At 41.1% G+C, this 26,919-nt stretch overlaps 1 protein-coding gene across 1 annotated transcript; it reads right to left on the bottom strand.

Moving 5' to 3' along the window:
• Positions 1-347: 347 nt before the first annotated feature.
• Positions 348-26,652, bottom strand: LOC115801046 (ly6/PLAUR domain-containing protein 1-like). The gene is made up of 3 exons (XM_030758746.1): positions 26,518-26,652; positions 21,401-21,529; positions 348-1,807 (listed from the first exon to the last, which is right to left on the bottom strand). The coding sequence occupies exons 1-3, from the start codon at positions 26,564-26,566 to the stop codon at positions 1,569-1,571; spliced, it is 417 nt and encodes a 138-aa protein (XP_030614606.1). The 5' UTR covers positions 26,567-26,652; the 3' UTR covers positions 348-1,568.
• Positions 26,653-26,919: the final 267 nt, after the last annotated feature.

The raw sequence follows: 26,919 nt of genomic DNA, 5'->3' as shown, positions 1-26,919 counted from the left end.
AGGAAACCAAACTTATCGGTGAGGCTAATCAGGGGGGGGGGAGGCTTCAGTTTGCTAGAGAGTATAAGGATTGGACCCTGGAGCAATGGAAAAAGGTCATATGTGACTCAATCTGGCAAAATCAGTCGGACGTGGCAAGGGCTAATTCTCAGGCCAATGACATATGAATCAGTGTGCTGTATTGTGGGTCATTTCCCAGTTCACAGAAAAGGGCACTCTTATTGGCTACCAGTGATGTCATCACTGGTAGCCACTAAGCACTCTCTCCCTTGTTGCTAAGAGCATCCTGTGAACTCAGAAATGACCTGCAGTACAGCTCGCTGATTCATATATTATTGGCCTAAGAATTAGCCTCTGCGACTTCTGACGCATTTTGCCAGATCGGGTCACATATGGTCTCATGAATCTTTTTTACTCTGTTCCTGAGTCATAGAGCAAGAGGTGGATGAAGCGAGTCACCCATCATACCTCGTGCCAACTGTACAGGTCTGTGGGGCAACGTTATGATCTGGAGTTGCTTCAGATGGTCAGGTCTAGGTTTAGCAGTGTTATGGTCCATATCATCAATGGATTTTAATTTTCCACTGTGGCACAAGCATATTCCAACATGACGAAGCCATGATTCATCTGACTCATATTGTCACAGAGTGGTTCAGGGAGTGAGACATCGTTTTCACACATGGGCTGGCCACCAGTCCATATACTGGAGAGGACCAGCGCTTACTGCCATCATCAGTACAAGATCTCCACAAAAAAAAATCAGTGAAACTCTGGACAGAAATAAATGCTTATTTAAATACAGCGAATGTGTGGCTCCCTCAAAGTTAAAGGTGGTCCAACAAAATATTAATATTGTGTCAATTTTTTTTGGGCCAGGCAGGGTATATCAACATGGTCTTCTATCTCTATGTAAAACACCTAACAGACTGAAATGGCAGTTAAAAATTAAAAGAAAAATGTTTTCTATTGTTTATATAATTTGTCATGAACTTCTCAACATCAACCAAGTCACCTTAAGGCCAAAATCCATGCAAGAAAGTTGATTTCATCTTCTTCAGCAACCCAATCCCGACCATACCTCTAAGCGGTTTGTTAACCACACGGTAGATACTAAGAGATCAAAGAAATCACATTCATTTGGTACACGTCATATATTGTTACTTTCAGTTTGCAAATACACTGCAAAATGTGGGATTTTTCCCAGGTAATGGTATTCATAGAGCAGAAATCATGGATTTTCCTGGAGATAACACCTGCCTTCTTTGACGCCATTTGTCTTTTTCCACCTCGCAGCATCCCTAAAGCCAGATGTTTATGAGCCACCTGCTGGAAGTCGTTTTATCCACGGCACTGTCCTCCAGCTCACCTTACCCAGCTTCCACCTGAAGCTGCTCCCTGATACATGATGATAACTTTGTCCACTGCTGTGTAATTATTGTTGCAACAGAACGCCAGGACTCAGGGGAACAAACACCTTTAAAAGCTTTCTCTTGTATACATTTTAAAGCACGCATGATTCAGCTTGTACAGTTTCAGTTTGTTTCAATACGCATTTTAAAAAAGGTCTGTCAGCACAGGATGGAGGATAGTAGGAGGATGGAGAAAGAAAGCACAGGAAGCTGTGGCGTGTTAAGGACAACGGCAGCAGATGGCTGGGGTCGCTTCTTCTGGCGTGGTCCATTACACAGCGGCGTGTTACAGCAGCTGATGCACACCGAGTTGAGCTTCCCGGTGCAGAATTGCTGGTAGCCAGAAGAGGCGATAAGACAAGCTCCAGATGAGGCGCAGGACTTTCGGTAGTGCACACCTGAAATGAAGTTATAAATGGATGCATTAGCTTCGTAATTAGAGGATTAAAGGGTGCGAGGGAGATAGGTAACTGGGAATTTCTTTCATCTACTTGAAGAGAAACATGATTACAACACCTCCTTTACAAACTCCTCTTAATGCAGCAAAGTCATTGTCATCACTTAGCTGTCCTCCCTCTTTGAAACACACCGTGCCTTTAGAAAATATATAAATAACTGTACAAATGAGGAAAAAAAACACCTCTACTTTCTCCTTTTTTAACATCTTTTTTCACTTGAATCAGTTACCAGCCAGTTAACCAGCCAGGCCATCAACATGGTTTTCTATCTCCATGTAAAACACATATGAGACTGAAATGGCAGTTTAAAATTGAAAGAAAAATGTTTGCTATTGTTTATGTAATTTATCATGAACTTCAAGGCCAAAATCCACGCAAGGAAGTTGATTTCAAAGTTAACGTCTTTTCCCGTAACCCAATCCTGATCATACTGATCACACAGTGTTTCTCAAACTGTGGAGCGAGCCACCCTGCTGGGGCACAGGGTCATGACAGGTTATACGGAACATAATTCTCACGCTAGCAGGTAGCAACAAAATTTGGGATTTTTCCCAGGTAATGGTATTCATAGAGAAATCGTGGACGCAGAAAAGATAACTGTTTATGTCATTTACGCATAGATACTGAACTGATGACCATGACAAACTAGTTCAAATGAATGATTACTGAAAATCTGATTATAGATATAGTTACTGTTGACAGCAGATCTAAAACACAAACTGGAAGCTGAAATTGATTGAGCATTTTCTTGTAAGGTCAATAAGGTGGGATCAGTGAGGAGCTGTTATTTCCTGCCTACCAAACAACAAAAACATAAAAAGTTTACGTCAGTAATTTGAAATTTTGAGTTAGTCCTGCCAATCAGGAAGCTCGGTGATGGTACGTAATTTCCTTGTTAACCAGAAGCAGGAGGCTGAAGGCATCAGTTGTCCAACAGATCAACATGAAAACATTGATTCTTTACCTTTTATACAGCTGTTTTTCACTAGAAGGCATTTTGACCATTGACAGTCAAAAACATGACAATCTGTTCACGTTTGCTGGACAGTGCTAGCTCACTGATACTGTCGCTACCCCATCTTGAGTGCGCATGTGTTGGCATCATATGCTTCTGGGTAACAAAGAAATTACTTTATTAGTCACACACACACACACACATATATATATACATATATACATACTAATATATATATATATATATATATATATATATATATATATATATATATATATATATATATATATATATATATATATATATATATATATATATATATATATATATATATATATATATATATATTAGTGATGGAAACAAGCTTCCATACGTGCCGTTATGACTGTTTATGTTTGCTGGACTTTTTCAGTTTATGAGAGGTCATTTCCCACCTTGGGGCATTGTCCAGTTTACAGTAAATTATGTATATATACTTATAGACATTTCCAATGACTTCATTCAGTCTTTCCAGCTCTTCTGAAAATCATTTCAGGCACAGTTTTACATTTGGTCATTAAAAGAAAATAATCCACATCACAATAAAGTCTGGGGCAATTACAGAGATGGAGAAAGATAATTTTTTTCCATATATTTTTGCTTTCTATACACAGACACATTATTTATCTGGAACCAGTCAGAAGGTAAGCTTGGAGTAAGCTTTAACATTTTGGTGACATTTTGTTTTAAAGAAATTATAGATATGAGCACATGAACTTGCAGTAACCCCTGTAATATCTCACTCCTCTCTCCACCCAAGTGCAACAGATGCAGGCGTAGTAACACCCAAAGAAACTGCACGCTCATTTAAATTGTGTATCCTTTCGTGCTTTATACACTGCAAATATCAGCGGAGGTCCCAGAAGGTGCAGAGTAATCCAGAGGAATCACAGTGTGAAATGTTACAGAGCTCTGGAGGGAAACGCTCCATCCTCTCACAAAGGCTGCAGATTAAAACCAGACACAAGCTGTGTTTACATTTTGAATTTTAGCTGAGTCTTAAACAAACCTGGAAAAACTCTTTTTTTTTTTTTACCCCAAGCTGGTAACAGATTTTAGGTTGTCTGTCCATCTTGTTGTCCAGTTCTCATGAGTGATAGTTCAGGGACATCTTCGTGGTTTTGTTTAAAATATGGCATAAACATCCACTTGAACTGATGAAAGAGCTAATTAAGTTTTGGTGAGATCAGAAGTCAGTGTGACCTTATAAGGCATGTTTTTTCCTATATATTTTTTTTCTTGCATGTCATTCCTCGGTCACACGTACACGGATATTTTAGAAACCGCAGCTTTTTCCACAAACATTTTAGGTCCCTGAAAACGGAGCTTTGGAAAAACCCTTTCCAGGATTTTTAAAAACTTGGTTCCTGCATTTACGTGTGCACAGAGAAAACAGATTTAGTCTTGAAGGCAAAGGTGTTGATGTCAGACTGTGCACCCTGTTATTTTTTTGTAGGCTTCCTTTGGCATTGCATGACATGTAACTTGCAAAGAAGACGAGTTTGTATCTGAGTTATTGGACATGGTGAGTTCAGGATCATCTTTAAAGCTGGGATTCTACGTGTCAGGCTTCATCCACACGTGTACGAGTATTTTGGTAAATGTAGATTTTTCTATTCGTTTTTGGCCTTTAAGCAATATTGGAAGATTACGAAGGAGCATTAGGGCCATATTGAGAAAAAATAAAATAAAATTGCGCATCTTGAGAATTAAGTCAAAATTTCAAGAAAAAAAGTCAAAATACTATTTTGAGATTAAAGTTGTCATTTCAAGTCAAACAATGGCCACGGCTGCTATACCCTCTACAAAATGCCTTGGGAAGATGAACAACTTGATCAGCTGTCGTATTGTGTCTTGTGATTCAACATGTCCCCTCCGTACTTCATGAAGGTGCAAACATCGATATCCTTGCATCTGTCCGGTGCCAGTTTGTGTGGGTTCATCTCTTTAAGGTTCTCATACTTACCACCACATCGTGTTTATGTACAAAAAAAGAGAATAATTAACGTGTGACTAAAACTGATTCTAAAGTATAGTTTCACTGACTCATCTACACAAGACATTTTGGAGAGGGTATAGCAGACACAGTGTGGCAGTTGTTTGACTTTAAATGACAACTTTAATCTCCACATTTTGACTTTTTTCTCGAAATTTTGACTTTATTCTCAAAATACACAATTAAATTTTTTTCCTCCTTTGTAGAAGATGGAAATAGTGAAAAAAAAATCAACATTAATAAAAGTGGGATATTTCTGACAGAGAAAACAGAAGGGGTGGTTGTTTCAGTCTCATTTCAGTCACAATCATGCAGGCTGTTTCTTCAACTCCTCTACAGCTTCTTCATCCTCATTCATACCTTCATCTAGAAGCTTTATTTAAACTCCAGACGAGTCACCACCCTTTGTGCTCAATCATTTGTTCAGCTTTTTTTTTTTTTTTTTACATGTCAGTAACAGTTTTTCATTAATCAGGCTTCAGGTTTTATTATTTTTCCTCACCTTGTCAGATTTTGACTGATTTTCTTTGTCTCTACAGCTTTTTTAACTTTCTCATTTAAAGTTTAATAAAGAAGATCTGTCACTCATGTAAAGCCTCTTCTTGTTGATGGGGGGCCATTCTTGCTGCTTTATTTTCTTTGTCACTTTTATTTTCCTACACTTGGGTGACCTCGGGTGAATGTACTTCACTGCTACACTGATGTCCTGTAATCTAGCTGCCCACAATCTGTGCAAACCAATCAGCCTCATGCTTCTGCTCTTTAAAATTTATTGTCAATTCATAGTAATCTGGGCCCCCACCCCCATTGTAGTCTACTTGCATTAAGCTTAATGTCCTAACTAAATTTATTAAATTCATGGTGCATAAAGTGTGGCTTGCAATGGACATAGTGTGCACCCAAAATTAGACACGTTAAGTGAGTGCAGTAAGGACAGCCTGAGCGATCTGTCAGTGGGACGGCGTCATCAGCCGATATTAGCTATTAGCCAAACTATTGGTATCGGGATTTATAATGGTTGATAAATGAAAATTAAAAAGTAGAGATGGGAGAAACACCTTTGAACCATGTTATCAGTGTTGAAACTACATAGATTGCTCTTCACAGGGAACTCTGCAACTTCCTTGTTGGCAACGCATGTTTGGAGCCTCACAAAACACAACAACCACCTGATCCAAGCATAGTCGGGTAGAGCTTATATGAGTAAATGACTGCACATAATAAATGGTTGGGAAAACTGTTTATGTTTCACGCATCTGAAAGAAGAAGAAAACAAAACAATAATAATAATAATAATAATAATAATAATGGAATTTTAGATCACCAAATTTCAGTATCAGTCTTAAAATCTGATATTGGCTGATTTATATGATCCCAAGAACATTATAGAAACTGGCTGCAATTCATCTGGGGACACAGCAGGGGGCCCTCACAAGCTAATTCTCCATGAATAGGAGCAAATGGAGCTAAACAGCTAAGCTTGATGGTTGGGTTTTCTCTGTAATTATTGCAGGAACCATAATTGATTTAATGAGCCATTCGTAGTTTCACTGTACTGGCTGCGTGTACTTAGACCTGCATGGCTTAATCTTTGAGACAAGCATATGCTATTGGCAGGATCAACCAGGTAGCACCTTGAGGTGACTGTTGTGCTTTGGCGCTATATAAATAAAATTGAATTGAAAATCTTTTATTTACAGTCTATGCCTAATACTCAAAGATCCCCATGTGAAACCGGAAATCCAGAGTGGGAGATCTTGAGTACTGTAACTTTGATTGCCAGCATGTTACACATTTAAGGCTATAAGAAGATACCACTGAGTTATACTGTCTCCAAATGGGCTTTGCACTGCTAAAAGTGAGAGGAGTTCCTGTTGTGTTGATTTTTTTTTAATTATTAGAAAAGATGAAGAGCAGCAGAGTCTATTACAGATCACAGAGGTGCCTTTTCTAACTGTAAAAGTGTCCACTAATCTGTACTTAGATATAATATTTGAGCCATTACCTCGAAATCATGAACAGCCAGGAGAACTCTACTAGTTTGAATTCTGAACAAATCCTCACAGACATGATGCGCTTTAATTGAGTATTGAGTATTGATTACACTCCATATGTAGTATTTTTAAGCGTGGAGAATATATGCATTGATGTGCCACATTTCAGGAGCAGATATCAGCATAATGAACCTTGCACAGCACATCAGGTAAACACTCTATCACGTCTGAAGCGCTTGGGTGGGATTTCGTTTAATCTGCGCGTGGGGATCCAAAGATTCAGGACTTCAATCTAAATTATGCTGTTGAGTTAATTTATGGGGAAAAGGGTGAAAGGATGAAGAGAAGTGGCAGGCTTTAGTTTAATGAGAATCAGCATGCTTGGCTGCACAGGGAGGACTGAGCCATCCAATAAGTGTTTGGAAAACCTTCAGCAGCTACGCTAAATGACTTTTTAACCATAGAAATGAGCAGTTCACTGACACTTTAAGAGAAGCACAGAACGGGATCAACACTAGCTCTTCTGATTTTTGTTTAAGCAGTGACCTTGACATGTGCAAAATAACAGTTTATTACTGGAGATTGAATGGAGTGAATCTGCTCTGTAGAGTTTACTGTCCATTTAAATCAAGCCTGACGAGGCAGTGAAATGAGATGGCAGCTGTTATAGGAGCTGATGTAAAGATGTCATCGAGATAAATGGCCAGCAGGGACGGTGAAATTTCACGGCAATTATTTTTGGTGAAGGAAGCCTGAATTTCATGAAGTAGTTACCAAATTCAGATCTCTCGGTTGCACTGACTGCAGAGAATATGTAGAAATCAGAAGTCTAGAGAAACGGAGCATTTTGGATGAGTTACAACCAGAATATTAGTGCTCTACCCACTGCGGCATACAATGGATTACAAGTGGATCTGGTACTTATATAACGCTTATCTCTGGGGATTCAGTCTCTTGCCCAAGGATGCTTCAACATGTGGACTGGAGGAGTCAGGGATCAACCCACCAGGCTTACAATTGCTAGACAACCTGTTCTACCACCTGAGTCAGAGAGACCCTAAGCAACATGTTAAATTTTCTAAGAACACAGCAACACACACAAACAAACCATGTAAAAATCACCTCATATACGCTATATCAAAGATGGATGTGAGTTGGTCTGTTGTGTTTGCAGACAAATATTTGTCTTCAATACAAACTGTGTGCAATGGCGGAAATCTGCTAGTCATCAAAGCAGTTGTAAGGAGGTTTTTGGTGGAGCACCGTATACCTCTTTATGACCAATTTCACAAGCAACCTCCAACAACCCCTGACCAACCAGTTGGGGAATATACATTATCCTCTGGTGACTGGAGGTTGCCAGGAGGTCACGGACCATTCTTTAGGCCTGTATGTCTTGGACTTAGCAGTTGATTTCTGGTCAGGAAACTCATTTTCCCTAGCAACTGATGGTTGTCAGGCAGTTGCCAATCCATCTCTGAGCCTGTGTGACTGTGGCCTTACCAGGCTAGCATTAGATGATAATGTCACACTCCATTTTCTTAGCCAAATATAGTTACTGGGTTAAAAACAATGAAACAAAAACAGTGACAGTTTTTGCTTGCCTTGTTGCTCTCATGAATGGCAATGACAAAGTGATGTGTGCACTTATTAATCTCTGGTTCTCTTCCACATTATGTCTTTTGTCCTGTCTCCCTTCCCTCCCTGAGCCTGGTTCTGGCAGAAGTTTCTTCCTGTTAAAAGGGAGTTTTTCCTTCCCACTGTCACTGCAGGATGGCGATTTGACTGCAGAATGGCACAGGTACTCAGCAGCTTTGTTTTTATATTTAACGTTATTAGTCACAAACCATTTGGTGTCGAGTCTCCTGTCGTAAAGAGATGCCTCACAACGCAGACAGTGAAGTAGTGCTTATCGGCAACCAATTTTCATGATCAATGCCCGCAAGCTACGTATTGCAGCCAGTCACAGACTGACTCCAGTTGATTGCAGTTATCTGCAAACCTGCAACCTGTCTGAGAGTGATTGCAGTCAGTCTGAGTCCAACCGTGATGGTTTGGAGACAAGTTGCCTCCCACCAGTAACCTGTGCAATTGTTGTGGTGGAACATTTCTTTTTTTTCCAGGCACTGACGTTACACAAATTGTGCTGGTTGGTGTTTATGGACATTAAATTGTTAAAGAATTTAACATCACGTGTGGTCAAAGGCTTCATGGCATTCAGGGTCAAACATCGCAATCATCATTTGCGGTAACGGCAACCTGATAAAGCTAAACATCAAAATTCATGTGCTACACAACTACACAGTGTACCTGTAGTTGTTCTAACAGAAGTTTCTGAGTAAGAGAAACAAAGTTTTTCCTTTTAGAAATAATAATACATTTTAAAATATATATATCTGTGAAAACAGTCCTAAAAGTCCTTTAAATACTCATTCACAAAACCCCACAAATTTCAGCAGCGCTGCTCCCTCGATTTAACCAAATGAATGTAAACTTGTGTGAGTAACCAGTCTCATTTCCTTTTCTCTGATACAGTAAATTAACTTTTCTGAATTGCAGAAGCTAATTTAGATAAGCAGTGAAATCAGGCATACACGGGTGAAGCTGCTATTGTCTCCGCCCTGCTCCACGATGCTCTGCGGAGTCTTGTCTGGACGAGCGGCGGCGGCTGGGTTGGGGTCATCAGCTGTCGTTACATAATCTGAACTGGCTCATCGGCAGGAATTAAGTCTGGTGTTATAACACTCAGTCATCAGGGCTCCAGAATTAATATACTTTTACATTCTTCCATTAGTTTGATGTCAGTTTAGTTTCTAGAGTGAGTTTGCTTGATTAATTTTGGTTTTTGTCTGTTTTAGTGTTTTATTCTTATAATTGGGGGGGGGGGGGGGGGGGGGGGGGGTATTTGTCAGGGCAGATTTAAGAACATCATACAAACACAGAACTTTATGTCATGTAGATCAGTGCTCCCCAACCTTTTTTGAGCCACGGACCAGTTTAGTGTTAGACAATATTTCCACAGACCGGCCTTTAAGGTGTGGCGGATAAATACACCACAACGCTCTCTGGTCGCCATGGTAATGTTTAAACATACCTTCAAAGTAAGATACACCACAAAAACAAATACAGTAGAAATCACCTAAGTAGGATTCAAATGGCCCATGGAATTTCAGTCGACTTGTAAAAAATCTGTCGTAAGTGTAAGTCGGATAAAATCAGATTCTTCAAAATATCCGATAGTTTGGAGTCTAAGGTCAAATTTCGCTGCAGTTGCTTCTGCTTCATCTCTGGATTTACTAATGCAAATTTTATAATCTCATATTTTTGCTCGTAAGTGTGAGCTTGTAGCTTACGCTTGACTCCTGTGCTTCCCATGATTGTCTCTGTAGAAATGAACTGATTTGCCCAGCGCAGCCAATCCAGACATCACATGACTGTATAGACACTAAAGCGATCTCCAGGCGTTGTTTGTGTGTGTGTAGTTGTGCATGAACGTGCCGATGTAGGGAAGTGGGCGGACGGGAGCTGAGGAGGGCTTTAGCGCTTAACTCATCCGACTTATGCGATTACATTTAATTGGAAATGTATTACAATGGGACCAGATTTTTCATCCATGGTAGGCAAAAATCCGACTGATATAGGTGATGATTTTATTGGAATTAACATTAGGAACAATCGAGACCTGCAGAAGCCATCCGACTAGAGAGAAAATACGATTTGTGCAACTTCGATTTAGGTGGTTTTTACTGTATAAAGTGCATGAAAAATAACGCTGAATCAGTGTGAGCCTTTTCTCTACAACTCATTTTTGCTAGCTTGTGGGTTGGTTGGGTTCGGCCTCTCTAAGTATCAGCCGGCACACACCAATGCAAGCTTTGATTTATCAGGGAGAGTGGCTGCAGAGCCGCAGTGTCAAGCGCCGGAGTTTCAGCTTGACTTGGCTGGGTCCGCCTCGCTGCTATCCCTGGTGTTGTTAAATATATATGGTAAATGGACTAGCTCTTATATGGCACTTTTCTACTCTTGTTGAGCACTCAAATCTTTAAACAGCCTTATATAGGTCAACCAACCTATTTCATTAGACAGGCACGGGAACAAGTGAAACTTGCGGGTTTAATTTTAGAAGTGACTATCATGTGACCAAGACAAGCGTCTTGACACACTTGGTTTGGGGCTGCATTTCAGCCAGTGGTGTTGGACATCATCAGATTTTGATCCACCAAGCAACACCATCTGGAAACCATCTGATTGGCAGCAGCTTAATTTTTCAGCATGTCAATGATCCAAACACAGTCAGTGCAGTAAAAGCAGACCTGGGTAGAAAAACACACTGTAACACTGGACTTCCACAGAGCCCGGACATGTTTGCACATGCTTCAATAAATCACTGCACTTCCCATTTACCCTGCAGAATATAAAGAAATGAGGGGCAGCTCTTGCACCTCGATTAAAAAATCAATGTGAATCCAGGAAGCACTCATACTTAAATCTTCTGAGTGAACTTCCTTTTTGATTGAACCTGTGTACATGAAACAGCAAATACGCCTCAACAACCTGCTCAGAGACGAGACGCAGCAGCTTCAGGTGGTGAAATCAAGCCTTCACAACAACAACAACAAAAAACACAAGATGATTTTGTGCTCAGCTGGTGAGGTCTTAGTTATCTGCCTTCATCAGCTGCCTAACGTGCTGTGCTGCCACACATCAGCCACTGGCGTTTGATTTTCAGAGGAATCCGAGGGGGAATAATTACAATTATTCGTCTTTTCATCACTGCCTCACTTAGTCTGCTGCCTCCGTGAAGGTTTTACATCTTTAGTGTGAAGGTGAGACTAAAGCACACAGCAGCGATCATCATCTGCAGGCTGTTAAACATGATTTTAAAGACAGTTTTACACAGTAGTGTTGCCCAACTGGAACTGCACATTTTCATTTGCTTCTTTAGTAAACAGTTGCTGTTATTCTTGTCTTCACCACTATACCTGGATCGACCTACTAAGAAAAAAAGAATGGCCATTGGACATGGGTAATTAATCTTTTAAAGCAAAATCTTACCAATAACGTCTATCCATTCATTCATCCAATCGCCTCCAAATTTGGCAGATGTTTTGCTGGTAACCCGAGAAATTCCAGCACCAAATTTGAGATAATTCTATGGTAAATGCCAATCAGGCTCCACGGTGCTGGGCAGTGAACACAGGGTGCACTAGAGGACGTCGGGCCCTCAGACCACCCTCATGAAGTCTGACTTGTGACGACTTGCTGTAATTGATGGAACCATGAAATCTCCTCTCTACCAGAAAATCCTGAAGGAGAACATCTGACCATCAGTTTGTGGCCTGAAGCTTACTTGAGTCATGCAGTAGGTCAATGATCAAAAATACACCTCTGACTGCGTCAAAAAAAACTGAGTGGCCTAATCAAAGTCTGGACTTAGACCAGATCAAGATGCTTTGGCATGACCTTAAACGGGCAGTTCATGCTCAAAAACCCTCCAGTGTGGCTGAATTAAAATAATTCTGCAAAGAAGAATTGGGTCAAAATTCCTCCACAGCGACGTGAAAGACTCACTGCAAGTTATCGCAAACAGTTCCTGTTGCCAAGGGTGGCACAGCCAGTTATTCAGTTTAGGGAGCAATTGCTTTTGCACACAGGGCAGTTACGTAGGTATGGATAACATCTTTCCTTTAATAAATGAAATCATCATTTAAAAACTGCATTTTGTGTTTACTCAGGTTAACTTTGTCTAATATTAAAATTAGTTTAGTGATCTGAAACGTGACAAATATGCAAAAAAAAAAAGAAAAAAAAATCAAAATAAGTAAGAATTCAGGAAGGGAACAAAGACTTTTTCACGGCACTGTGACAGGAGGATGAGCTCACAGGTACGGTTATTTGGCTATCTTTGTGAGGACATCTACTGACAATAGTGCATGCCCAACCTTCTTAAACACAAAGTTTAAACAGCTCAAACAGCCTTTGAAAGGAAGTCCAAAAAATTTCAAACGGACTTTCATCACTTGGATTTGATCTAAAATTCAAACTAAGATAGTTAAAAGTGTTTTTATTTAATTCCATCCATCCATCCATCCATCCATCCATCATCCATCCATCCATCCATTCCCTTTCACTTATCCTGTACAGGATTGTGTGTGTGTGTGTGTGTGTGTGTGTGTGTGTGTGTGGGGGGGGGGGGGGGGGGGGGGGGGGGGCTGAAGCCTGTTCATCTTTTTATTTGGTTTCTGTTGATTGGAAGACCCATGAACTAAAATCTGGCCATTGTTCTGCACAAGCAGCAACTTCTGGAGCTGAGATACGAAGACAAAGTTGCAAAATCTGCAGTTCCTCTAATATCCACTTGAGGCTCCAGTCAGTCCCCTCAGACTCCCACTTGTTTGCAGCCTGATACAAAAACCGTGTGGTCCCTTTGTTTAACCCCCCTTCTTCTTAACAACTGTGTGGTAGGTGAATCTTTATAAACATCGTCTATTTAAATGATTAAAGTTTGCATTATAACTGCTGATAACTGGACGCCAGCACAGGCATCTGTAGCCGTCTGCTCGGCTTCACCTGAGCTAACTGAAGTAATGCTGATGCCTTTTGGAGCCTTATTAATGGAATCTGGTGAATATTACAGCTTCCTGCCTGGTACTCAGGTCATCCCAACTTAAATCATCAAAAAACTCCAAAAAACTTCCCACCTGACCATCTCAGATTAATAGGAATTATATGACATTTATATGCCACAGGTAGGGGACCGAGATTTGATTTACAGCTTCTCATATACAAGGCACAAAATATTTCTGTCAAAATCAGGTGAATGGTTTCATGCATATTAAATCTTGAATATGAAAAAAAACAAAAAGCCTCACACATTTTCCTCCAACTTCAGTGTGATATTCCCTGGGTATGACACCATGTACCAAATCCAAATCAAACTTAATAGATGGAAAGAGCAAGTTTCTGTTCATGTTACATCCAAAATTTGTGGCAGTGTTCTCATTTTGCCAATATGAATTTTTAAAATACCCATATTAAGTACAGCAGCCACAGTAGGGACAGGAAATTTTGCATAATTCCTATTAAGAAGTGGATCTTTCCCTGGATTTTTTTTTCTGTACAATCTGTGATGGTAAATTGAGGGGAATTTGGTGAACTAACATGGAATGAGCCTTCTGTAAACTGCAGATGTTAAAGAAATACAGTTGATTTCACTATTTTAAACACTTAACAATCAGCTGAGAAATGAAAGTAATTCAATGTAATTTAATTTAAATAGCGCCAAATCACAACAGTCCTCTCAAGATGCTTTAATATAGAGAAAACCCAACACTTAGATGACCCCCTATGAGCAGCACTTGGTGACAGTGGGAAGGAAAAACTCCCTTTTAACAGGAAGAAACCTCCAGCAGAACCAGGCTCAGGGAGGGGCGGCCATCTGCTGCGACCGGTTGGGGCTGAGGGGAGAGACAGGACAAAATCACACACTGTGGAAGAGAGCCAGAGATTAATAATAGCTAATACAGAGTGGGGTATAAACAGAGTGAAAACAGGTGAATGAAGAAACATGGGAACCCCCCAGCAGCCTAGGTCTATTGCAGCATAATTAAGGGAGGGTTCAGGGTCACCTGATCCAGCCCTAAGTATAAGCTTGATCATAAAGGAAAGTTTTAAGCCTAATCTTAAAAATAGAGAGGGTGTCTGTCTCCTGAATCCAAACTGGGAGCTGATTCCACAGAAGAGGGGCCTGAAAGCTGAAGGCTCTGCCTCCCATTCTACTCTTACGTATCCTAGGAACCACAAGTAAGCCAGCAGTCTGAGAGCGAAGTGCTCTGTTGGGGTGATATGGGACTATGAGGTCTTTGAGATAAGATGGGGCCTGATTATTCAAGACCTTGTATGTGAGGAGAAGGATTTTAAATTCTATTCTAGATTTAACAGGGAGCCAATGAAGAGAAGCCAATATGGGAGAAATCTCTCTTTCTAGCCCCTGTCAGTACTCTAGAGATGCGTTTCCATTAGTATCCTCTCAATGCGAGAGTTGACTTGGCACAGTTTGAAGGTGATTCCATTAGGATCAGGTTCCAGGTACTTTTTTGGTACTCACTCAGCTGGGGTTCCAAGTGATCCGAGGCAATCTGAAGATGTGACGTGAAAGAACAGCATGCCTCTGATTGGCCAGGGAGTGTTGTCACTAGTGGAGTCATGAGATTGACTTCAGAATCAGCCATGCCATTTTTAAAACCCGACAGCAAGAAAAGGGAGGTACTCAAATCACTGGTTGAATGCCCAGACTGAAAATTTGCAGCGGTAGTTTTGCAACATGAGAACCATCTGAAACACGCAAACAGCATACATATTATAACCCTATACTGCAGGGGGATCGCCGCTGAAGCACCCGTTACCTGCCTCTACTAGCCGTGAACAGTTGGTTAACACTGAGAGCTGAGGCGGCTGATCAAAGGAAATTTGAATTACCGTAATTACTTGACTGTTTGTCCTATCGGAAAAATTCAAACAGTTTCTGAAAGCTGAGAAACTGCCCTTCACAACCAACATAGGCTTATTATGGTATTATTGTTGCCGGAAGTACACAAATGGCAGCACTTTTGAAGTACACTGAGTTGATTATGACACGTTCAGTGGTATAGGGTTACTACTTAACAATGATAACCTTCATCCATTAAAACATTGTAAGGGGGACCTATGCATGGTGACGAGAGTAAACTGGCATTAGCTATGTTAGCTTGCTTCTATCTCATCCATTGTCGTGTTGTGTTTTGAGCCACATACAAATTACGTCAAGAGACTACTGCTCACCCTGCTATATCGACTCCACCCACATCAAGGTGGTACTCTGTTGCAATGGAAACAAAACAAGACCGTGGCTAGTCGAGTCGAGTCAACCCGTGCTGAGTAGATACTAATGGAAACCCGGCATAGCTGCAGCATTTTGGATCAGTTGAAGGCTTTTCAGGAAGCTTTTAAGATAACCTGATAATAATGAATTACAATAGTCCAACCTAGAAATAATCAATGCATGAATTAGCTTTTCAGCATCACTCTGAGACCGGATGTTTCTAATTTTGGAATCATTGCGCAAATGCAAAAAAGCGGTCCTACATATTTGTTTAATATGTGCATTGAAGGACATATCCTGGTCAAAAATGACTCCAAGATTTCTCACTGGAGACCAGTGTTACTGGAGACCAAGGTAATGCCATCCAGAGTAAGGATCTGGTTAGACACCACGTTTCTAAGATTTGTGGGGCCGAGTTCAAGAAATTCAGTTTTATCTGAATTTAGAAGCAGGAAATTAGAGGTCATCCAGGCCTTTATGTCTTTAAGACATTTCTGCAGTTTAACTAATTGATATGTGTCATCTGGCTTCATAGATAGATAAAGCTGAGTATCATTTGTATAACAAAGAAAATGTATGCATGTATATATATAATAAAATGTATAATAATACTGCCTAAGGGAAGCATGTATAATGTAAATAGAATTGGTCTGACTATATCGGTATCTCTCAACCTCACATACCAACTCAGGCTCCTTCCCCACCAGAGAGTTGATGTTCCACATCCCAATAACCAGTGTCTGCAGCCAGGAATCGGACTGCCAGGCCGTCTGCCCTTGACTGCCACCGGACACACATCACACTCAACCCCCTTAAGGCATCTCCTGTGGGTGGTGGGCCCACAGGAGGTATTTTCTTTTTTCTTTTTTTTTTAACATTTCCACATCAGAAACTTAAATTATGTTATTATATCTTCACTGCGCAAATAATTCATCACTACAAACTGCAGAAATACTTTAATCCCAGATGTTCTTTGGTGTGAGTTTGTACGTCTCTGAGACTCCCTCTGAGGAGTGACCAATTGCAGGTCATTTATTACAGTAAATCGACTACCTCCATTAAAGAAGAGGGCTCTGAAATGAAAGGCGGCCCACTGGAGCGTGGCTATCATCTCCTTTTTTAAATACACAGGCGATAAACAGCCGTCTCCAAGGTAAAAGCACAGCCTTTTATCTTTCCCCCAGACATAATCAGAGGAAAAAGATCATTATAATAATAAAAGATGGGAAGCAGAGCTTGTTTCACGGTGCCCAGCAGAAAAACAGCGATCATATGAAAAGATGTTTGTGCTGCATGTCCACTGTTGGTGCTTTCATGAGGGCTGTTCACTCTTCAGCGATACCTTGAAGTACTGGTGTAGATGTAGAATGGGGGGGCCTTCCTCTGGAAATACTGATTACTAGTGTCATTTCCTGCATTCTGTAATTTTTTGTTGTTGTTGCTTTTTTTATGCACCAGCTTGCATCTTTTGCACTGGTTTAAGGCATCAGTTGACAGTTAAAATGAGAAAAAAATTACTGGGCTATAATGCAGCGTGGCTGTCGGCTGCTTTCAAACATGAGTATTATATCTAAATGTACGCTGTATTGCCAAAAGTATTAACTCACTCATCCAAATCATTGAATTCAGGTGTTCCAATCACTTCCATGGCCACAGGTGTATAAACCAAGCACCTAGGCATGCAGACTGCTTCTACAAACATCTGTGAAAGAATGGGTCGCTCTCAGGAGCTCAGTGAATTCCAGCGTGGTACCGTGATAGGATGATACCTGTGCAACAAGTCCAGTTGTGAAATTTCCTCCCTATTAAATATTCCACAGTCAGCTGTTAGTGGGATTATAACAAAGTGGAAGTGATTGGGAACGACAGCAACTCAGCTATGGAGTGGTGGGCCACGTAAAACCACAGAGTGGGGTCAGTGGATGCTGAGGGTCATAGTGTACAGAGGTCACCAACTTTCTGCAGAGTCAATCACTACAGACCTCCAACCTTCATGTGACCTTCAGATCAGCTCAAGAACAGTGTGTAGAGAGCTTCACGAATGGGTTTCCATGGCAGCTGCATCCAAGCCTTACATCACCAAGCTCAATGCAAAGCATCAGATGCAGTGGTGTGAAGCACGCCGCCACTGGACTCTGGAGCAGTGGAGATGTTCTCTGGAGGGATGAATCACACTTCTCCATCTGCAAATCTGATGGAGGAGTCTGGGTTTGGTGGTTGCCAGGGGAACGGTACGTGCATTGTGCCGAGTGTAAAGTTTGGTGGGGGGGGGGGGGGGTGTTATGGTGTGGGGGGTTTTTCAGGAGTTGGGCTCGGCCCCTTAGTTCCAAGGAAAGGAACTCTTAATGCTTCAGCAGACCAAGACATCTGGGACAATTTGATGCTCCCAGCTTTGTGGGAACAGTTTGGGGATGGCCCCTTCCTGTTCCAACATGACTGCACACCAGTGCACAAAGCAGCTCCATAAAGACATGGATGAGCCAGTTTGGTGTGGAAGAACTTGACTGGCCTGCACAGAGTCCTGACCTCAGCCTGATAGAACACCTTTGGGGTGAATGAGAGCGGAGACTGTGAGCCAGGCCTTCTCTCCAACATCAGTGTCTGACCTCACAGATGTGCTTCTGGAAGAATGGTCAGAAATTCCCATAAACACTCCTAAACCTGTGGAAAGCCTTCCCAGAATACCTGAAGGTGTTATAGCTGCAAAGGGTGGGCCCACATCATGTTTAACCCTATGGATAAAGGATGGGATGTCACTAAAGTTCATGTGTGTGTGAAGGCAGATGAGTGAATACTTTTGGCAGTATAGCGTAGGTACAAAGGAACAGCTGCCTATCCCACATGGAGAAATGAACCCTGAAAGTTTACCCAAAATGTACTTCTTTGAAGTTTTCTCCAGTGAATTATGAGATATCAGGTTTCTGGTCCTCTACATCACAGACACTAACCTGGAGTAGTTTACTGAGAATAAGATATATCCCATCATACTGGTGCTCAAAGATGTTTATATAAAAATCATGAGGAGCAAAAAGCAGATTTTTGGCTTTAGATTGTGACTCTTGGAGTGGGTATAAAATTGATTTTTTTAAACAGACTAAATGTGTTTTTCAGTCCTGAAACTTTGTTTTGATATCTCCTGAGGGACCAAATTATTGTAAATAAAAAAAATCAGCTGATTCTAAGGGGGTCCAGTGGGACCTTTTCTCAGGTTTGACCGATTTTACATGATCAATTTTTTTTTGTCGGGTGATTTTCACCCACGTGACTGCAATCATGTGATGTTCATTTTCCTCTTCTCACAAAATGCCATTTTTGGGTTTATCTCTCCCACAGCTGTCAGTGATGCAGGGATACTGTGCCTCCACTTGAAGAAGCTCACATGTCCCAGGAATGGGTGGATCCATAGAACAAGTTTCCTGTTTCATGATTATTATTATAGTTTCATTAATGATTCCCCAATTTTTCACTAATTTTAGAGCCTTTTTAAAGGGTTCCTCATGATACCGTTTTAATGTAAGTTTTCTGAGATGCAGAAATTAAAGATGAGTACTTCAACGTATTGTTGTACTTTAATATATTTTAATGGGAAGTATGTTTTATCGGGTAAAATATACCTGATGTTAGTGATAGTGTTACAAAACTGCACGTTGGCGTTAAGGAAGTAGACGGCTTGTTTAAGAAGGACTGATCTTTGAGCAGAGCAGAGGATGCTCTCCTACATCTGCACTGAACAGCTGCATGCAGACTCACACACTTGCAAAGGCAATCTGAGAGCAAGTGTGCTCTGTCAGAATCACACAGCCGGACAGATTTTCATTCTTATCACTCAGACACGCTCCTCGGAGGTGGCAGCGCTACTGTGAATCCATCTATTGCACTGCAAACAGCGATAAGGTGCGGTCAGTTGGATTCCCGAGCCCTCCTTGCACATGCAGAGCAGCAGTAATGATAACACGGGGAGATAAAAGCCGGGATGTACTTGAGCATTCATGCAGAAATTTTCTTATTAAAGAACTGTCGACACCACAGTGCAGCAAGCTCGCCCTTTGAATTGGGATCCACATTTCCAAAGACGGGAACTTATTGAGTTTGCTCATCAGCTGTAGAGAAAGAGAGAGGGAGTAAAAACATCACCCACACACCTCTAATTTTCTCTGGGTATTAAAATGAAGGACACCTCAGGGAGAGTGACCTTTAGTGCCTGGGCTCTCACCAGCAGACAGGGATGTAAACACTGCAGGTTTCTGAGGGATTTTCAGCGTGTTACTGCTAACTTCAAGTGTGAATAACCCTTCCTGAACATCATCAAAGCCGAGTGTCAGTCTGCTTTTTTAATGACATTGAAAAGCTTCATAAAGAGGTTACACGGTCTTTACACTGAATAATGAGAACTGAACAGAAGCGTTGTGAATGCATGACTGAAAAGAAAGCAGCCGCAGGACGCACTGAATAAAGAGGAGAGAATCCGAGCCAGCAGGTCTCAGACTCAGACTGAGGTGTCATCAAACGTACTTCAAACACTGAAATGACCGATTAAAGTGCAGCACAGCAACAACACTGTAATAATCACAGGCTGGACTAAAAACATGGGCAGAGTGTTGGTTTTTTGAACCCATATGTGATCACTTTAGTATTATTATTCAGCTGCTCGTTAATGCAAATATCTAATCAGCCAATCACATGGCAGCAACTTAATGCATTTAGGCACGTAGACACGGTGAAAGCGAGCATCAGAATGAGGAAGAGGCGCGCTGCCAAAACGGGGTCCAAAAGATGTACCTAATAAAGTGACTCTAAGTCTGTGTTCACATTATCTCCTCAGTCCACTGGAGAAAAATGGAGTCTTGGCTTGTTATGAACTCAGGGTGAACTTATGAAACTAACTCTGATGAGCTTTTTCTGGAACTGGAAACTCGGAGTTTGTTTAACCTGCTCTCTGGAACAGCGCCCTGTTCACCCTCCAGTGTCTTTGGACTCCACTGCCAACGCCTCCTGTCCCCTTCTTTCTTTTTTTTTTTTTGCTTTTGCTGGCTTACCCACAACGTAACTGCAGCTCTTTTCTTATTCTCTCTCCCCCCCCCAAAGTCCATAAAACTCTTCTTTCTTTTTCCTTTCACATGACCTCAATTACTTGCAGGCCAGCACACTGCTAGCAGTGTATCTGCAGGGAGCTGATATCGGCCGAAGCGTCAGATCTGGCGGTTTATCTGTCAGGCTCTGTTGGATTATAATTTGCAGGATATGAGGTGTGGAAAAGTCTGATCTCACACAAAGGACACAGCTGTCTCTGTATGCAAAACATCTCCCTCTCACATGAAATGGCACAGTTTATATCCATGAAAGCTGGCCTACAGCTAAGCATTTCATCATCTAATGATAGTTGCAGTGCGACGAGGGGCCTGTCCCCGCTGACCTCAGATCAGTCTGATTTCAGCTGGAGAGCTGTCTTTGCATGAAGAGGGGGCCTAAAAACATGCCAGAAATACAAACTCTTTCTCTGGCGTCACTTCAAAACGGCCTTTTGTTTACAAGATTTCCTCTGGCTGAGGAAATATAACCGCCTGAACACAAACAAGTTAATCCTGCCTGGAGACACAGGGAACAGCTGTGGGCTCTGAATTCTTAGTTCACATATTTGAGTTTGGGTTTCGCTGTAAAGTGTTTTAAAAGCTCCTGATAGCCGACTCACCGTCCTCCTTCACCAGAACCTCCTTCTGGCACATGTCCTGCACGTTCACGGTGCAGTTGACGATGAACTCCGGGGTGGAGCAGTCGTGTGTCATCTCACACTGGTAACACTGAATCTGCAGAGCCAGCCCTGAAACACACACCCACAGAAACATAGTTATTTGGTCCAGCTCCATGAGAACCCCCCCGCCCCCCCCCCCCCCCCCCTCACGACGCCCTCAACCCCCCAGAAATAAAGAATTACTGTGAACGTTTCACCTCGAACTGAAGCTGAGTTTTGCTTTGTTAAATATTCTGCCTGCGACTCGGACCGCTTCAAATCAGTGTGACAGAAAATGCTCAATTATTTATCCGCGTTGCTGCCGATGCATTTATCTTAGCAGCACATTTCATCATGTTTCCCTGTGATAATTCATATTTGTCTGTTTCCACAGCGAAGCTGACTTGTTTACTCCGAGTGTCCTTCAGAGAGCTTTTTGACTGGGAACGAAGAACAAACAGATTTCTGAAACCGGCAGAAATACGCTGCAGGTCACGAGCACACTGACCTGAAATCAGTGCATCAATGCAAGCTGAACGTACAGAAGCCTTCACAGGGTGACCTGAACGCACCACCGTGTGTTATTAACAGATGGAGCTGGACCTCAGTTACAGAGCACCATTCAACTCTTACTGATCACTAAAACACAACACACAGAACTCACGTTTATATATATATATATATATATATATATATATATATATATATATAAAACTTTTTAATTAGCTAAAATAAAAATAAAAGATGGGCTCTTGGAAAAACTAACTTGTGAACTTTGAAACTAAAATAGTCTAAAAACTGTTGAGGAGAGCTCCCTGGTTTTAGCATTTGTTTGGTAAAGTCGCAGCGTGCCTGATGGACGTGTTCATTGACACTCTGGACTGTAAATCAGCTGCTTTCAGGAAGTTGTGTTTCTGCCTGTCCTGAGTTTCCTAACTCTCACCTCCAGCACCCCCCCCCCCCCCCCCCCCCCCCCCCCACACACACACACACAATAATCCTCAAAAAAGACTAAAACACTGAAACTAACAGCCGCTAAACTAAAACTAAACATCTTCAAACACCAAAAACTGAAACGCGCAGACTCACACCAGAAACTACACAACTGAAAACTACAAGTCAAAACAAAATAACAGCTGTTATTACAGCCTGCTGCCTGCCCCACATCCGAACTGTTTCTGAATGACGGTCTGTGTATCCTACATTTGGATCTTTGGCAGATACCCACACTTTGTTGCCGCCTGCCTGGAGATGGCGTCCTGACGACCCCTGCGGCCAGTTTACAGGCTGCAGCGGCTGTGATACGAAATCCGCTCCCTGAGTGGGAATTCACGTCACAGCAGCACAGATGCAGGTTTAGAAAACTCATGATCATCTTTAATGGCATAAAATTAATCAAAATGATTTGACACTAAAAATATTATGAAACACTAAAGAAAAATGGGCCCGTAAAAAAATATAGTATCTCAGATTTTATTAGGCTGTTGTGCAAATATTCGTGCACGTGTCCAGCAGTGCACTCCAGGAAGTTTAGTCATAAATAAATATGTAACGTATGCGTACATAAGGATGCATCCTTATGGATCCCGTGCTCCATGTGCATTTGTCCCTGCTCGACAAAAGCATGAAAGATCATCAAAAAAAACCACATCACTGGCCTCAGCCTCTCTTTCTTCAGCAGTGGGTCCAGAATATGAATTAAGTTGAGATAACTGTGTGATTATTTATGGTGAATATCAGGACACCCGTACAGTACACATCATCTCCTTTGGTGCTGTCCACATGGAGCTGGGGTGGTAACCATGAAGGAGCCTTTTCTTCTCAAAAAAATGTAAAAACCAGGTGAGTTATGTAGCACTTTTTTAATTTTAGAAGAGCTCCTGCTGTTGCTAACTAAGCTTAAGGAAAAGCTGCCTCTCCTCCTCATTTTAAATCAAAAACAGGCTCATGAACGAGGTGCGATCAGAAAGTGCTGAGAGAATAAAAATTCAAAAGCCTGATTTAGATGATCCCGTTCTAAGTCATCTTTTCAGGCACTTCCGGACTATTTTCAGCACGGCTGCATCTTTAGATCCCTCGTGGAAGTGTCTTTCTGTCCCCGTGCACTTCTGCTTGAACTATACCGGATGCTGAATCTTCTTCAGTGTGTCAGAACGGTGATCCTCAAGCTCGCTTTTCATTTTCTGGAAGTGGAAGAGTCCAGGTGGTGAGCAAACACTGTGTTTTCAGATCCTGTGTTTTCAATGTGCTCCACAGTTCAGATGGTTTCCTCCGAGTGTTCTCCAAACGACACCTCGGGAAGTCACATAAAGCTCTGTGTCTGACGCCGGGGGGACGAATTCACGGTGCACAAACCCATGAATGATGAAAAAAATGCTGAGCCTGCTTCGGGTCTCACTCCTCACTGCACTCAGGAAACTGTGGACTGGAGACCCAGCTCTCACCACCTCCACATAAAAATCAGGTCAGTTTGAAACAGAAGCTCTGTGATGTTAATAAAGTAGAGATGAAAGTGAGAAATGGACCAGCATATGGTGTCACGATGGAAAAAAAATTGATGTATTAGCATCATTAATCTTGTAAAGTAGGTAATATGCTACCACTGACTATCTAATAGATAATACATCCTAACACAGCTCTCATTTTCAGAGTTTCATGGCTCAGAGTGGCCTCAGGAAGGCTGGATATGCTACTTTATTTCACAGAAAGAAAAACACTTCTCTCTCATCTTCCTCTTATTTTAAAACCACTCAGTTATGACTGGTATGCTCAAGTTGATAAAACTCCAGCAAACACTGTGATTACTCTTTTTGTGCAGCAAAAATGTGTCTGTGCACCCAAACCCTGAATTTCTTTATTAGAGTCAAAGTTTGAGTGAATGATTTTTTATTGGCGTTGTATATAAAGACTCCTTTGACTCCAGGGTCTGAACAGCCTGCTTCCTCCATTGCTGATTGATGGGGACTGCACAGGAGGTGAAGAAGCGCTTACAGAACATAAGATGGGTGGTGGTGGACTGTAGTACATTTACTGAAGGACTTTACTGAAGCACAGCTTCAATGCACTCTATTTAATGGTGCTTTGTTTAAAAATTAACTGAAGCTAGCAAAGGAACGAGAAGAAACAGCAGCTGTAATGTGATGTCCGTGTCGTCTGTGTTGTGCTGCAGAGATATGAACTTTAAATAAGGCCAGGCTGTACTTTCCTGTAATACCACTTTAAACCACAAGATGGAGCAGTGTGTCAGCATAGTCTAGCATTACTCCAGCTGGTGTTTTAGCTCAACATCTGTACAGAGTTCTTGTTTCTTTCATACAAACTGACTTATTTTGGCAGGTTGAAGAGAGAATCTGAGCAGGTTAAATTAGGAATACAAAATTATTTTTTAGGAAGAATTTAATGTTGGTTGAGATAGATAACTACATTACAAATGTCTAGCAAATTTTGAATATTATTTTACTTTTTGGGCTGTTTAATTGTGCTGTTTTTTGTGTATCTTTTTCCTTATTGATCTATTTTGTTTTCTCAGTACATTTTACTGAGTTGAGCTTTATTTAATCTAATTTGATAAGATAAGATACTTTATTTGTTACAGCAGGTAAAAATTCAGTTAAACACAGCCAACATATTCAAGTCATTTTCAGTGTGATCGTATTTGTAGCTCAATAAAATAAAATGCAGTATGACAAAGTATATCTTAGTAAGGTAGAAACTAATCTGAAATCAAAATAACGCAATAAAATCAGTTTACATTCAAATTAAAACTTTAAGTAACACATTAGTAAATCTAAAATAGTGTATTCAAATAGAAGAATTTCCTTATTAATATTTTATTGATTATTTTCTGTATTTTTTAACCTCACATTGAATTTTACAATTTACAGATACTTCTGTATAAAAAAGGTAATGTACCTTTAAAACACTGCCACCTTGTGACAAAACTTTCATTAGTTTTGCTGAGGGTTTTACAAAAACTACCTTTAAGAACTTCTATGTTATGCTACTTTATTATACCTGCACTTCATTATATTATAGATGCAAGTATCAGACTTTGCACTCTTCCATTTACTGTTTATTTTAAAGATTTGTTACTTCTTCTTTGCATGTTTTTTTTCCACTTTGTTTTTATTATCATATTTTTATAATCAGAACAAACTGTTACAAACAAAACATCCATATACATATAACCATAGTCAGCAGTTGGGAGCAGCAGTCCAAGCAAAAGTCCATGTTTCTTTGCATGTTTTAAATATAAATCTATATGATGCTGTATTTTATATTTAAAGCTACCCAGCAGTACACAAGTAATTAAAATCATCTCCAGTTGCAACATTAAAGTGATATACACATTAAGCAATCAATAATTATTTAATAATATCATGTAAATAACTGCACATAATCAGTACTTTAAGCAAATTTAGAGCAGAAACCTTTGGTACTATAAGTTGGATTATGACTTTTATGTTAATAAAGACTCTAAATACTTGTTCACCTTTAAAAAATAAATAAACAAAAAATTTATATATATATATATATATATATATATATATATATATATATATATATATATATATATATATATATATATATATATATATATGTTATTCAATAAAAATCGACATTTAAACTTTTGTGCATCCATTTTTCACGCTAATATATCTGTACGAGCGCACAGAGCTGCACGTGAAGCTTAACATCCTCCCCTCTGTATTTATTTCTAATGAAGTTTTCTGTTTTTGTCTTTTTCTCACGTCTAAAATCCCGGAGACGCCCCTGGCTCTGCGCTGATGAGGTGTCCTCGCTGCCCAAACTTACCTGGATCGTTTCGTGCGCACCGGAGCGCAGCGCCACAGTCGGCGTTTGCAGACTGAAATCTCTTACAGTAAGATTAATAAAGGTTTAATTTGAATAGATCCACATCTGCATCATCAGAAACAAAAGAGCAAAGAGGCTCAGGATCTGGATCAGCGCTGCGCCTCCCGGTTTCTCTCGCGCCGCTTCCTGCGCTCCCACCAGCGGAAGTTTTTCAGCCTAATAAATCCCGCGCGGTGATGGAGTGAGAGGCGGTGACTCCGTACCTGAGCTGAGGAGCAGCAGGAGCAGAGTGGAGACCGTGAGCAGCCGCATCGTCCGCGGATCAGTGAGACTCCGCGCGGGAGCCTGAGAGACGGAGGCGCGCCGGCTCGGAGGTGCGGACACGGAGAGGCAGCTGGCAGCCTGGCATGGTGAGCCTGACGCCCCCCGCGCGCCTCCACCGCGCTTTATCCGCCTGCCGCACGCGCACAGGCGCGTGCACGAAGATACTGCGCACCACGTGGTAAAGAAACTTTAACCATATACCTTCTCACCCTCCTGTCTCCTTCCGTTCTTCTGAATCTCCTCCTCCCTTTACTCCTTCACTAACTTATCAACTTCTTCTAGATCTTTTTCATTCTTCTCATTCTCCTTCAAACTTCTTCAACTTCTTCTGATTCCTCCTC

Source organism: Archocentrus centrarchus, chromosome 21 (assembly GCF_007364275.1).
Source record: "Archocentrus centrarchus isolate MPI-CPG fArcCen1 chromosome 21, fArcCen1, whole genome shotgun sequence".
Lineage (NCBI taxonomy): Eukaryota > Metazoa > Chordata > Actinopteri > Cichliformes > Cichlidae > Archocentrus > Archocentrus centrarchus.
This window is presented reverse-complemented; position numbering and strand designations above follow the sequence as displayed.